Raw genomic sequence first — 15,687 nt, 5'->3', positions numbered from 1 at the left:
CAGTTATTTTAAAGCCCATTATTATCGGATTTTCTTTGTCTGTCAGTTTCACTTTGTTCCAGTAGTTCAGCTTATACCACCGAGAATGATATCTATCACATTTAACGACGAAAGACGTTATATTTAAGAGATTTTGTCAAAATTATACACCGTAGAGAATAATAAAAGAGATTCTGACAAAGAAATTTAATTTAGAAAATCCTGGAAGACATTGAGAGATTGCAATTCACTATTAAATAAATAATGGATATTTTATATTGGCATCACGCAAAATCTCTAAAGACTTGTTGATTAACTAGATAATCGATTTATAACACACCATTCAGTCTTCTCCAAAATTACAAATGTAGTGTCTTGTAACATTTATATAATTATTGTTTTAGTATAACATTACGGTGAGCATTTCCCAAATGCATCTTAATTATTTCATGCTTGTCCGTGAATTTAGAATAATTTTATGATTTAAATGGCCAGTTTTTCAACTATTAAGTAAAGACTTAAGCTCCGACTTAAACCGTGTCGGATATATTTACAACGCTTAAGTCAACACGTGAATAACGGGGCTAGACAAAAGTTAAAACTTCGATTGGATTTTTCTACTTTGAGCGGTGTCAGCAATGGCTTATCTTTCTATTGTTAATTTAAACCTGGGGCATAGGTGGTTTAAGAAAAGATGGAGGTTGAATATTTAGACATGGATTTAAATTTCCAGCATGAAGTTAAAGCAGAAATGTTGAGGAGGGAGGGAATGATACGGGACTGAGCAAACCCTTTCGTTATGTACGACGATTTGGATTTTGGATATATTTCGTCTCAGTAAAGCTAGAATTACAGATGTTTTACTTTATATAAAAAAACTTAAACCAACGGCGACGCCAACGCCGACGCTGGAGAGAGTGCAAATTTAAGCTCTATTTTTTTATTCGAAACTCGAGCTTAAAATGTAACAGATTCAACTTTTCAATTTTAGCTACGTTTGTACACGTTTCAAAATATACGTGCAAGCATAGATGTAATTAATTATAAGTACATGTAACGCACAAATGTGTAGGTGAACATATATAAATATATATGGATACGCACGTCTGTATATATACGTCTCCTTTCATTGACGTGTGGATTTTGAAATTCATCCATTTGCAATTACCTGTACTATTGATTTAATTTACAAATGCATTCCTAATAACAAGTGCAGGTCCGTGGTTCTACCCAGGTGCCCGCTCGTGATGAAATAATGCACGGAGGGGCACCTGGGGTCTTCCTCCACCATCAAAGCTGGAAAGTCGCCATATGACCTAAAATGTGTCGGTGCGACGTTAAACCCAACCAAAAAAAAAACAAAATAATAATAATAACAAGTGCATATTGCACGTGTTTTGTACATGAAAGGTGGAACATTTAAGAATAATGAAAACAATAGGACTATGAGCAAACATACCAATGCTTGTAGTCTTACCTTGAAATAAATTCACCTTTTTTCCCAGCAAATATTTTTGCACTCATTGGACGGGCGCTAGTGCTTTTGTGTTTTAATGTGTCTTTGTATTTTTCTATGATTTCTATGAGAATTTATTTTTCGAAATTAATAAATCACCAAAGTAGCACGTTTTATATTTGAAAAAAAAAATACAGCGAAACGGTCCGATGACTGTATCTACATGTTCATAGTGTGTGACCAAGGCTTAGCTAATACATCGCAAATATACCCGCCGAGTATCAGTAAAAATCCGTTAGAAAACAAGGTTGAGCGATGGCTGAACTAATACTGGTTTGAGCCTTTCTTAGTGCTAGAGTTGAAAAACTGGCCAAAAGGGTTTGCAAATTCATTGCGTCTTACCGTTATTACTACTACCATAGGTATCATTAAAATGCTTTGCTGCAAGCTCGACAGTATTTAGAACGCATGTAACAAGTAGTATACATTAACTTTCAAGTATTGATAACATTATAGGTATCATTAAAAGCCTGTAACAACAAGCTCCACAGTATTTAGAACGCACGCATGGAACAAGCTTTCCGTTATTACTGATATTACAGGTATGATATGTCACACATCATTACAAATGCTGGTACAGTAAGCCTGACACCATCGAGAACTGATGCAACGAGTGGTATACTGTAGCTTTCCTTTTTTTACTAATATTATAGGTATGATATGTCGGTCGGCATTAAATCTCCCACAGTCAGTGTACCTACGCATTGAATGTACTCTATTAAATCTATGCTAAACCTAACCCTAACCTTTAGTCAGTATACAGTACACTCAATACGAGCGTAGATCCAATAGCGGCGATTTAATGTTGGCGATGATATGTCACATATCATTGGAAAAGCTGATACAGTAAGCCTGACACCATCGAGAACGCATGTAACGAGTGGTATACTGTAGCTTTCCTTTGTTACTAATATTATAGGTATAGCTTCTCGTTGTTACTAATATTATAGGTAAAGCTTTCCTTTGTTACTAATATTATAGGTATAGCTTTCCTTTGTTACTAATATTATAGGTATAGCTTTCCTTTGTTACTAATATTACAGGTATAGCTTTCCTTTGTTACTTATATGTCACAAATCATTGGAAAAGCAGGTACAGCACGCTTAATGTTCAGTATCGAGAACGCACGGAACAAGTAATCGTCCATCTCTTTCTCCTCTATAGAAATATTACTTTATATTTTTCGGGCATCCTTTGGAAAGTCAACCAACATACTTTAGCAAACTTCATCAGATAAAATGTTTACATGGTTCCTTGTGAAATGCACAAAATGTCAATATATACAATAGTCTCATTATTCATATCGTCAATACTAGAGTAAACTGACTTGATAAAACTAGCCCTGATAGCTAGACTAGTTCGACGGGACAACAAATTCAGAGAATCTGTATTCGTTTCCCGTAGTAAAATTATTTTCTCCAAGAAGAAATGACAATTTACAGCTTATAATCACTTATTCTCTTTGATATGTTTAATTGAAAGAACTGATACATTTAACAAAGTCTTGTGGTACAGAAATCATTACATGAAAGATGAAAGAAATTCATAAATTCCACATAATAAAAGGACAACTTCTTATATAGACACCGACATCGTCAATATTCCACTTAACACAACAACTGTTTTTCACCGTTTCGAGATCAAAATAAAAGAGAATAATCTTGGCACTTCTGTTCTTCAAATTTGGTTGTTGGGTGAATTAACCTTTAGCCTGGTGGCGGCAAGGGATTTTGCCTTTGCGACCAGTTCAGACCAAGATCAATCTGATCGTTGCCTGCACAGTTTGCTATTCAGTCAGTAAATATTCAGGGAACACCGTGGTACTTCTCAAATTGAATGATAGACTGGTCCATTTTTGAAATTTAGCAGGGTAAAGGTGACAATGGCTTTCCAATTTTGAGTCCCTCTGTAATGTGCGGTTTTCTGCATAGTTTTTCAATATTTAATTTTTGCAATATATTGGAAGTCAATCTTACATGATATGTCTGGTTAAACAAGCTGTGCTAGGTCAATCTATTTATTTTTGTATTCCACGGTGATTAGAACAATAAAACACAATAAAGATAAATGTATCGCCAGACAACTCATTAGGCAGGAGTGTGAATGTGCGTGTATGCGTGCGTGCATGTGTGTGCCATATCTAGGAAATTCATGTCTACTGGTGAGATGTTGAAATTTACTCTTAAGAAACAAAATATCTTCATGTAACTGCATTCAGGATACAGTCAAACCTGTGTTAAAGACCACCTCTGAACAGAGACCACCTAGCTCTAAAGACCACACGTTTTGTTTCCCATTTTAACATTTACAGTGTATTTTAACCTGTGAATAAAGACCACCTCCCAATAAAGACCATATTTTGGCTTTCCCAAGGGTGGTCTTCATAGACAGGTTTGTACTTGCTTTAAATTCGCTGAAATCATCTATATTTATAAGATAGCCAAGTGTTTCAAACTTAACATTGTTATGTATATAGTTACAGGCCATCTTCGAGGTAGACTTGCAATGTACATCACAAATACATAATTATACATTGGAATGAATTCACTGTGAATTTAAGTGAAATTAAGAGCTTACTGACGCAAGTTGAATACAGTCTGAATGCATGTCAATGCGACTTGCACACTTCAGTAAGTGAAGTAAACAGTAAGTGACAAAGGTGAGTTAATGTCAATGTGACATGTATAATCAAGCAGATGAACTGAAAAGTAAATGTAAATGTCAATGGACGTCTAGCAACTAAGTAGGCAGTAAATACACATTACTGTGACGGAAACCACGAGCAAGCGTTCTAATGTAAGGTAAACACTCCAGAAATCGTTGTAAACAGTAAATGCATGCCAAAGCGATACCTTCTCTTAAAATCAAGGATTCTGGCTATAAACGAATCTAAAACTATACAAAAAGTGAATACATGATTATGAAGCATTCACTCATGACACTAAGTTTTTGTTTTGCATTAACAATATTTTGACAAAACAAAGCTACTGACTTTGTTCTACACATATAGCTAGTCCAAATACTTTAGGCATAGTATCCCCAAAGGAATATTCCGATTGTCATTAGAATTATGGCGTTGATGTTGACGAACCACTTCCATTTTGGTTTTTCCTCTATGGAGGTAAGAAGTCTTTGTTGTTCTTTATGCTCCTCCTCCGTTACATCTCCAGGAGGCTTTGGAGACTCGTACCCACAAATAACGTACACAATTCGCCGCCAAGTTGGCAATTCTTCTGGAATAAAGATGATTAAACATGTCAAAGAAATAGGAACAAGTAAAGAATCAAATTTTCGGGCAAAATTCTTTCATTTATTAAAACTATTTTATCTTTAAAGATTTACTTCAAATGTATAAAATCTTCGTCAGATATATTTAAAATGTATTTAATTTTACTAATATAATAACTCAATTGTGTATGCAGAATATTGTTAAAAAATCATTACATTGGCTGTACACATTTACACTATGCTTAGCTTAATGCGCTGTCAGTCTGTTAATTTTATGTTTACCTAAACTATATGTAGTTCTTGTTCATATATGATTTCTTGTCTAGTATTCCTTTCAGTTAAACTGACTAAACGATAGGTCTGAAAATTATGTATATAACTCCTAAATATGCAAAAGTACAAATTTCGCATTATAGTTCCTTTTTCTTTGGATATTTGTTTGCTTGGAAAACTGAAAACATCTTATATTTGACTCCTAATATCCACTTCCCACAGAGGAACATTTAAAAGGCAAAGAAAATATGACATGCTTACTATGTTCACCACTGGCATGTTTCTGTGCATGTTCAAAAGCTCGTTTTTTAAAATCTACCTCGTCCTCAAACGGTGTTCTCTCTACAGCACTGTGTCTACTCCACCATGTTAAACGGTACAGCTGAAATTGAACAAAGTTATTTAACTGTTAAATTTCTGCTTACAACATCTTTACTCAGATTACATGGTGGTGTTTGCTGACAGTACAGTTTAACAACTACAAAACTGATATATTGTAAATAAACTACGTTGAAAATGAAAAAATCGAAAGGGAAACCACCTCATTTATAAATAAGCATTTATTTCAAAGCATTCTTCTTGTGAACAGGCAATAGTGTAGTCAGTTTGAGCGAAACCACTTACATGTTCCTCCTTAATTGGCTGTGTAAATAAGGAGACGGCAAATGTGGTAAACAAGCTGATGAAGAACAGTATGATAGTGAAATGAAGGAAATGAACTTTGGATATAATCAATGGTCTGTCGTCCGCTTCTCCACAACCTGGGCTTCCATATCCAAAGTCTAGACCCATCCGAATTAGTCCTACCAATAGGCCAATCATGAGACCCCAGAACGCTCCCTTAAGTTTAAAATAATAAAAGTCATATATAAAAAGCAATAGTTTCAAGATATTTTGAAGTCAGTTATGTAGAAACTGACTGAACTGGTGTTGAAAAGCAGAACTTAAAAAAATAAATATTACAAACAATCAACCATTTTGTGACATTCCATGACATCCTCAGGAAACGACTTTTCATTTCTAAACTTTTGACTAAAACTTTTCTAGAATTTTTCTTCATTCATTCATTATATTATCAGAATGGAATTATCATTTCAGTAAATACCGCTTCGTTTGTTCTCTTCCAAAGTATAGCCAACAAATATAATGATAGAACAGGAGGCGCAAGATAGCCTGTGACAGATTGTATGTAGTTAAAGAGTTGTCCCCCTTGTGAAGCCTGTAGAACCGGAATCCATACGACGCTGATGACAACAAGCACTAACACGAATATCCTAAATATAATAAAAATGACTTTAAGACAACAAATGTGACACAGCCTACTGGAAAATGTACTTTTAAACACGTCTCAAGAAAGACAATAGAAAAGTTTATGGGGTTGGACGAATAAAGTTTGGAAAATGGTTCAGTATAACTGTATTTGTGTCGACTATTGCTGTAATGATTGCATTAATTTATATAATAGACTTGTACGGTAATTGTACACTAAATGAGTTATTATAAAATTGTAAAAGTGTGCAAATAACTATTTTATGTTCAGGACTGATTGACTATACATTGATGCATAGCACGGTTCAGGTCGCACTGTCCGTGTTGGACTGTCGAAATTGAGATGCGATATGTGGAAGTCCAACATTGTATCGATTAGAATGACTACCTGCCCACGACAAGCAATTCGCCGTCTGAGGCAGATGGTCGGAATCTATGCCAAATATCCATTGTAAATATAGTGCTTGAACTGTTGAACACCGACGTTAGTGAACTCATTAACGCTGCCATCATTGCCGCTAGCATAAGACCCTTCAGCCCTAGAATAGAATAAACGAGTCAGCATTGTCCTACAAGAAGTTTTTATTAATTATCAGTTTCATTTACATCACGAAATGTTTGAAAATATTTCTTACAGTTAAACTTTTATTGTTGACCAAAATAAATAAATGTTATATTTGTTCTACGAAAGTACCTACTAAAACGTGTATTGATACTTGAATTGCCTGAATGCATAGGGCCTTAATGCGTGACGTGTAAAAATAAAGAAAACTTTGAGGGTGTTCCTACAAACACTAAAGCTGTTACTGATTTAAGATAATTCCAAAGACAGCACAGTGTGGTACTATCTTACATTTACTATATATTTCAAACTAGTTCTAAATGTTGGCATATTTACCGAGAGGCATTAGTTCGATGACAAGTTTAGGGTAGGCAATATTTGTACATCCTGCTGGGTTATCACACACTGCCTTACATATGTCTGGGTCAACACAAGCCACCTGATCTGTTAATCATTTTAAAACAAAATATCAAGTGACTATACAAATACCATACACAATAATGCTTGGAGAAATCAAACAAGAATTTGAGCTACAAATATACAACCAAAAGTAAGAGAGAATGTAGATCTAATATAAGTTTACAAGGACATTGAAGGCAATATTTGTAAAGAAAAGGTTCTGAAAAATAGGTTGAAGAACTGCTAAAAGAGAATATAAAAGAAACAGGTGCAGCTTAAGCGAGTGACAACAATGCCCAGGACGCCAGTGATCAGTTTCTACGCTGTTAAACAAGGCATGTAACAGAATTTAAAATCTAAAGTAGCTACGCAAATTTCATAAACTTATGGACCGATCCTTTGTAAACAGGACATTTATTCCCTTAGATTTTATTATCAAAACATCCAAATTTGAATTTGTGGCAGTAATGACGTCATACCTGTGAAGAGTACCCGACTTATCATGCCTGGAAATATTGTTGTAAACAATGGGAGAATCTTTAGATACGCTGCTAAAATGGAGCCTCCTTTTACATGATGCATGTTCTTAGCTGCTAAAGAACGTTGTACCAAAACCTGGCGATGAGATAACTGAATTATTACATAACTTCATTTGTAAAAGTCAATATGGAATTTGATGCAAATTAAGTGTAGTCCGATAAAAGCGTTCATTGCTGCTGTGGAAAATACTATGTCTGCTTTAACACATTTTTTCATATATATCAGAAGAAAGGTTGGAAACAGAAACTATAAACGTATTATTGCTGACGTTCCCGCCTAAGTTTAACAAAGCAACATGTCCAAAAATTAAAATCAAGGTACTGAACCGGTAATGACATTCTACAATGTTCGTACTTACATATTCTTGTTTGCTATTTCGACATTCTTCGGTCATAGCAGAAAACAGCCGGTGAGTGCCGAAATCGGAAACTGATAATACGTAATTGAACAGAAAATTATGATGATTATCATCATGGGTCCATTGTCTTAACGTTTTATGTGAAAACACACTTTCTACTTGTGAATAACTTCTTATTGACAAAACGATCAAAATTATAATACTCATATTTACTATTAAATTTGTAAAAAAAGAAAATAACGAACCTGGTCGGAGCAAAAATACCAGACGCTGAGTATTGTGATTCCAAACACATTTCCTGGCCAAGGGAGGTCACTTGTAGTGGGATCTCGTAGAAGATGGAAGGCTTCATCAGTTGGCTTCCCACAATCAGAATTGTTCACCAAATCTTTTGGCACAGCAACTGGGTATTCTTTATAGAGCTTGTTCATACCACCCACTTTAACAAAACCTGTATCAACATATTAGATATTACATGTAAATAAAACCTTAAAATCACGAAGAAACATGCTGTAAAAACATGCTTTTAATAAATTTATGCATTTTCTTTCTGTCTTGAGATGTTTTTCAAAGTGCTATGCCGTCAATGTTCAGCATCTGACTTGTGCTGTTGCATTTTCTTGTGCTTTGGGATCTTGGGGACCATTCATTATTTCCAAATAGAGTTCCGCTAAAAGACCGAAGCGCTTGGGAGCTTGAGGTCTGTTACACATTTCATTACCTCTCATGGGCGGACTTATAACACCGAGTCTGCTATCATTTTGCTTGGCTTCCAAAAGATTTTCTCGTAGATTCCACTAATATCAAATATTACAGTGAACTTACTGATTATCATGAGTACAAAAGCGCCGCCAACCATGATAACTGTCTGTAAGGTATCTGTATAGATCACAGCCTTAAGACCTCCTGAAATTAAAAAAAAAATCATGTTTTTTTCCTGTGTCCAAAGTATTATACAGTTTCATATAGTGTAGCATTGGTATAAATATGAAGAAGTATGACAGTGCGTAAGCAAAAATAAGAGATATTATTCGGGTATAGAAACATTTAAATATGAAACTTAGTAAGACTTTCAGCATACGAAATAAGCATCTGAAACAATGCGAACTTAGACAGTTCTACGACAAGAAGGAACTTGCATACCCGAATCTATATGTGTATATGGTGTTTCCAGCGAAGCTATGATACATGTCTCGATAATTTTTGCTTCTTTTCGTAAAAGTTACAGTATAACTTAGAATGTCTATATTTTAGTACAACTGTACCTGAGACAGTGTATATGGCAGTTACGGCCAATAACGCTATGATGCCAACATACATATTCCAACCAACGGCTTGTTGAATGAAAATAGAACCCGCATATATATCTGCCTGAAATGAAACGATTTCTGTTTTGATATTTCAGGTTTAAACTATTGATACCAGCGACATAAAGCATTTCACGTTTACAAAATATCTTTCGGAACGTTTTCTTATTTTCGTTTTTTGCGTATGTAACTTTTAAGTAATTTGTGCGAATTACTTTTTTCCCCTTGTGCAGAATACTAGTATTCTATACAAAATGTCCTTCAAAAGAATTAAAATCTATGTGTAAGAGATACCTAATTTACTACTTACAAAGGCTGATCCAAGAATATTTCTAAGTTTTCAAGTTTTGATTCCTTGAAACAAGTATTGCTATCTTACTTTGTACATTATACTAGAAAGCTGTTTGATTTAGCCACGTGTCGGCTTCTCAATCCTTTTGTGCTATGAAAAACGGCTTATTACTGAGACACTTAAACCTCTTTCAAAGACACTGGGTCATAAAGTACATATTATATAAATACTCTAAAAGTTCTTTGAGGAGCCTGTCCTGAATTACATATACAGGCTATTTCGTTTGCTAATACGAGAACTGTAATATCACACTTTAACATACCGAGATCTTGGTGAACACATAGATAAGAAGGGCTAGAACCGACATGTAGACCTGCAGACGCTGACCACCAAAGCGCTTCTTGAGATACTCGGGTAGGGTATATACCTGAAAGTTTCGCAGACTATATCTTTAAATTCCATATGAATAAGGCGATACTGTGAGTTATTCTAAAAAAACACTTGAGTGGTTAAATGACCATTCTATTTAGCATTATGTAAAATAATTTTAATTAGACAAATAACTTACTTTTTTTTATCGAAAATGTCTTTCTTAAGTTTTCGATTGCAATTGTGGCCCCAGTTTATTTCGTGCTTAACTGTAAGAATATCTTAATAAGTACAATAACAGGCTTCCATATCTAGAAAAGGAAGACTTTGTGTAGTTACTGAAAATGTCGATTTTTATCACAGTTTTGCTTCAAAACTTAAGAAGTACCTGATATATCTTCTAGAACATTGCCCTAGAAAAGGAGTAAGTGACTCAAATAGTGTATGCTATCTATATATGAACACTGAACTTACCCCACTTGCAATATAGACAGGAACAAACAGCCACGCTAGCAACAAGAGACAGAATAATCCCTAAAATAAAAATTACTTTAAACTTAGTACAAAACTGGTTGATATTGCTCGTAGAGCATTCAAATAAATTCTCTATGAGGTAAATCTATAATAAGGAAAATAATTAATGCGTATTTCCCGGAATCTTTTATAAAAATATTCTCTCTGAAATTACTTTATGTTTCCTGAGAGATGTTACTCAATAACACCAAATCCATTTTATCATGAATAGCTCTACTTTACATTTCTTAACAGTTACTGTCCCGCTTCGGGAGATTGTGTTTAAAATCAATGTTACATAGAGTTGTTTTTCGGACGGGCCGTATTTTATTTTGTCTAGAGAAAGTTACTGAACATTTTCGTCTTACGTTTAATTCGTAGCTAGCAACAGCAATCCCTGATGCTGCCCCAGTGCCAGCAAGTCCGACAAAACTTCCACTTCCGATATTACTGGAAAACAGGGATGCTCCAACCTGAAATATAAACATGCGATGGGAAATACGACTCATGTCGAACAAACATAAATTACTTCACAAAAACGCTCCAATCTAGATTTATATACGCGGTGAGGATAGTCAATCATGTCTTTCGAAAGTACTAGAAATAAGTACGCTCCAATTTTGAATTTTTGATATAGGTCAATTCACGCTGAAGGAGATATTTGGCGATTTTGTCCGTTTTCGATATTTAGATTAAAACACCACTGGGATAGTGGACTTCCATGGTTCAGTCTGGATTTTTTAACATCGGCTAATGCTCACAGAGGGGATAATAGTCACTTAGAAAAAAACTTTCATTTTCGATATTACTAGCAACGGGAATGATCCAGTCTGGAATGTCATCAAGGTCGTTTGCGTCCTCGGTGTATTTTAGGTAAGTGTATTAAATATATGTGAGCTGGTAAAGATAGATTATTCCTGACTGAAGTTTACTTTTTCAAATGTTTACAAATGGACTGAACAAATTTGTTTTTATCGATCTAATATTGAGATTTTTCAATGTAATGCGATCCTTCCATGTATTTTCATACTAGGACAACAAAGCGACATTGATAAGAGTTATCTAAATATTTTCTGCACTTATTTTCCACATATAAAATTAAATACAAAAAGGTAATAAAGATAAGATAGATTATATACATAATTACCTTTAAAGACCCACCACAGAATAACTGTATTATTTTGTGTTTCCATGATGGTAATTATACATGCTTTGCATCGAAAAGATGAGAAGGGCAAATATGTACCTTGCTTTCACAGTTACAAATTAACGGCGACATTTTGGAAGCAGAGACACTTGGTGTTTACTATCTATATTTTACTGAGTTATTGTAGCGCTATATGCAATGTTGATTCCACAAGTAATGTTTAGACCGCATTTCATTTCTACAACGTAAGATATTTATGTAGCTGTCTTTTTAGAGCTTTGAAATAAACTAAAAAAGATTGACAGAATATATAGAGCGGATACAGTTTTGAAAACACAATAACTTAGGACGGGCGTTAAATTGTCCAGCCGTTATACTGTAGTATAGGTGTTATACCAGGATTGTCAGGAATTTTCATGCAGACTGTAGAGGAGGGGGCGTAGAGCACTAGGTCGAGAAGGGTCTTTAAAGCGCTGTGAACATAATAGTAAGATGTATACACCGAAATACCCATGACATATGATCCAAAAGTTTAGATTTATTCTATAATTTAAAAGAAAATGACGCAATTAAGTTAGAAGAGGGCACGGTTTACTTCAGCAAATATTTTACACAACTGTATTAATTCAATATTTTATAAAAAAAAACAAAAAAAAAAAAAAAAACAAAAAAAAAAAAAAACAACACAACAAAAAAACAAAAAACAAAAAAAAAGCATTTAAGGTCTAGCGTCAGCACTAAAGCAAGTATAGACCCATCTTCAAGTATGTTACCGTATTTTGTATTCGTTAATGTATTCTGTATTCCAGAATATGTAATAAATAGCTTTTCTGTATGTTTAAATAGACAAAGAGAAGGTTTATCTTTATTTTAAATACTGTAAAGAACTCACTGAAATACTTTATTATGTCTAAATTTGAAGCATAAAAAAGCCGTAAATTTCAGTAGAGGCAAAGTGTTCTTTTTACGCACAATAATTCTTTGGACATTTAGGTACGTGTTTTAAAATCTGTGTAATTTGATAAAATATTACAACATTAAAAATCCTCTTATCAGCGAGTCGTTACTAATTTCATTTATATCTGTAAAACAGTAGCAACCCACATTCATTTGGCACTATGCACCATTTTGTGTTTAGTTATCACTTATCTTTAAAGTGTAAGTTGTTTGGGCGGCGGTTTTTTTCTTGTCCTTTATATACTCAAATCAAAAGGTTAAGTCGGTACTTTTGTTATGCTTATATAACAATAATACAAAATATGGATTTAACAATATTTGTTAAATCCTGCAGAGAAACTCACAGTTTTTGATTCATTTGGTTTTACATAAACAAATTTGTAAAAAAAGTAGCGGCTGCCTAGTCAAAAATCTAAAAACTGAAACTGTGTAAATGATACAAGAATACAACAAAAAAAAAATGGTAAAAGAATTCAAAACATTGCAAGCCATCATAAAGTAACGAAGTCGGTAAATTACTATTGAACGTTTTAAGGTATGCTTAATTCGGTCACCTATGTATGTATGTTACAGATCAAACACCAAGTGCGTTGGGCTGGCCGTGTCTTTCGCATGACTGACTAACATATCGTAAGGAGAGTTGGAAAATGGAAAAAGACAAGTGGGGGAGGGGGAGAGGATGAAAGCGGTTTACAGATAACCGGAAAATACGACGCAGATACAGACACCTAGGAAAAGACTGTTCTGAAAAGATGTCAGTGTTGCACTCTTGTCAGCAGGGGAGTCAAACTTTCCGACGAACGACGTACAAAAGCAGCGGAAGAAAGATTCGGTCAGCCTGCACCTTAACCAGTAGCTGACCATGTGTACCACACTTGTAAACGTTACTTCCGTGTCCGGATCGGACTCATCAGCCATCTCCGGACCAACAGAACCAATTCTAAAGCTTAGAAAATGACATAGTCATCATCGAACATCTGTGGACGAACAGCATGTCACAGATCTCACTACCTCTTAAAAGTACCAGTACCGTATTCAGGCAAAATCTGGCTTTAAATACACCCTATTAGACTTCTCGTTTATTTTTTCTGATTTTCAGTATATATGAAAGTAATGATTTTGACCAAATGAAAAGATGGTGGTTTACAAAAAAGCAAGTTTACATTTTCTGGTCACTAGCAAATACATACCGCAAACCATAGCATGTCTCTGCCAGCAAGGAAGTACCCGCTGACACTCGATCGTTGGGTCCGCCATGTTGCCTATAAATAAATAAATGAAATTGCTTTATTCAAATAATGTGATTCTACATAACTTAAATCTCACTAGAAGAGAATATCAAAAGCTGCATAGCTTTAACTAAGAAAGCTAAAAAAAGGTACAAGAACTGTGGAAAAGTTAAATGTGGGTCTTTTAACACGGCATATAATATTTAACATTTATTTTGATTTTTTTTTTTTTTGGAATGAATTGAAGAATATTTTAAGTAAATGTATACAACATAACTTACTCTTTCAAAAGATTTTGATAAATAATTGGAATAGAAAATTATGCTCGTACCCAAAGTCCGACAGCTAAACAAAACGCAAGGTAGATTATGATAATAACGATGTCTGCAGTACCGACGCCGGCGTTGTTGAATGCACTAGTAATATTTCCCGACGACATTTTATTTCACTTTGGAAGACACCTTTATTAGAAATAAGATAAAAAAAACATGATGTAGTATTGATAAATATTATGTGTACTACTTAATATATTGTAAAGCGTAATTTTATGCAAACGTATATTTTAATTGAATTTTTTTCGCGAAGTGAAGATACGTAAATTTTAAGAAAACTATCCATAACATAAAAAAGCGGTGCACATACCAGAAGACTGAGCCGTTGGTAAGATCCCCCACCTCCTTTATCAAGGTTTCTTTTGATATTGAGGTAATATTATCAGATAAAAGTTCTTTTATCTAGATTGTTTTTGCTTTGAATTTTTTTTTATCGTTTAATTATGTCATGGACACATGCAAATGTCACAATCAGCCGTATCATTTTAAACTATTAATAAGGGAATAAGATGTTTCAACCTTGGCACTAATAAAAATGATGTTTCAAGCAAAAAAAAAAAAGATTTGACTAATATAGTAGAAAAATAAAATAAATCTTACCGTTTAAGACCGTTTATATCAATAAATCCTGTGTTTCCATTAGAGCAATACCTCAAACCTGTGCAAATCCACCTCTCATATTTGACATGATATGGCCATTGAAACTTTCTTAACATATATCTCTCTCGATTTTCAATCACTGTTAAGGGCTATTTACACTTCCTCTATACCATTCAAGATAACATTAAACATTAAAGTTTCTTTGCATTGTACGGTTGTAAATCAACAAAACATGTGATTACCCTTGTAGCATTTACTAAACCATGTAAAGATAACATTCACTGGATACTAAATATATTTCATGAATTTCCAACATTATCCTATATGGTAAAACTTTTACGACTTTTAACATTGTATACATCCGATTTGCAATCTGAAACCGTTACGACAAATAGAGCAGAAGAGGTTTAAATTAATACAAATAAAGTCAGTCAGTTTAAATTATTCACATTAAAATGCATATACAGACGCAGTTCTAATTAGTAATTTAACAGTGCATGAGGATGCAACTTTATTAAGATATAGATGATCGTATTTCTTTCAGTTTTGAAGACTCCAGTTATGTGCATTTTCAGGTATGTTGCTGCCGCTAAACAATATTACTTAATAAAAGTTTTAAATGTTGCTTTTTTTTAACTTTAGCCTGCTGGCGGCTAGTGATTCTGCCTTTGTGACCAGAGCAGACCAAGATCAGCCTGCACGTTCGTAAATTTTCAGTGAACACCCCTTCGACCAGTCCATTATAGAACTTTAGCAGGGTAGAGGTTAAACAGAGGACGATTAACAGGTTTGTCTCTTGTTTTAGATTTAAAACAAG

General features: G+C 34.2%; 1 protein-coding gene across 1 annotated transcript; it reads right to left on the bottom strand.

Moving 5' to 3' along the window:
• Nucleotides 1-3,498: 3,498 nt before the first annotated feature.
• LOC123566595 (sodium/glucose cotransporter 4-like) lies at nucleotides 3,499-15,208 on the bottom strand. The gene is made up of 16 exons (XM_045360855.2): nucleotides 14,871-15,208; nucleotides 14,270-14,399; nucleotides 13,900-13,971; nucleotides 10,974-11,078; nucleotides 10,567-10,626; nucleotides 10,046-10,150; nucleotides 9,390-9,495; nucleotides 8,950-9,030; nucleotides 8,370-8,575; nucleotides 7,706-7,841; nucleotides 7,164-7,271; nucleotides 6,654-6,804; nucleotides 6,102-6,270; nucleotides 5,621-5,836; nucleotides 5,258-5,378; nucleotides 3,499-4,728 (listed from the first exon to the last, which is right to left on the bottom strand). Exons 2-16 carry the CDS (start codon nucleotides 14,375-14,377, stop codon nucleotides 4,520-4,522), a joined length of 1,953 nt encoding a protein of 650 aa, XP_045216790.1. The 5' UTR covers nucleotides 14,378-14,399; nucleotides 14,871-15,208; the 3' UTR covers nucleotides 3,499-4,519.
• Nucleotides 15,209-15,687: the final 479 nt, after the last annotated feature.

This window comes from Mercenaria mercenaria, chromosome 8, assembly GCF_021730395.1.
Source record: "Mercenaria mercenaria strain notata chromosome 8, MADL_Memer_1, whole genome shotgun sequence".
Taxonomy (NCBI): Eukaryota; Metazoa; Mollusca; class Bivalvia; order Venerida; family Veneridae; genus Mercenaria; species Mercenaria mercenaria.
The sequence above is the reverse complement of the archived record's forward strand: the minus strand, read 5'-3'. Positions and strand labels throughout refer to the sequence as shown.

Bases quoted from the DNA above. Each gene is read 5' to 3' on its own strand.
- LOC123566595 (XM_045360855.2), bottom strand. From the start codon at position 14,377: ATGTCGTCGGGAAATATTACTAGTGCATTCAACAACGCCGGCGTCGGT. The intron at 5,837-6,101 runs GTATTTACTGAA...TTTAAACTTAAG, and splicing joins GGAAGAGAACAAACGAAGCG to GGAGCGTTCTGGGGTCTCAT. The intron at 4,729-5,257 runs GTAAGCATGTCA...TCTTTATTCCAG, and splicing joins ACATGCCAGTGGTGAACATA to AAGAATTGCCAACTTGGCGG.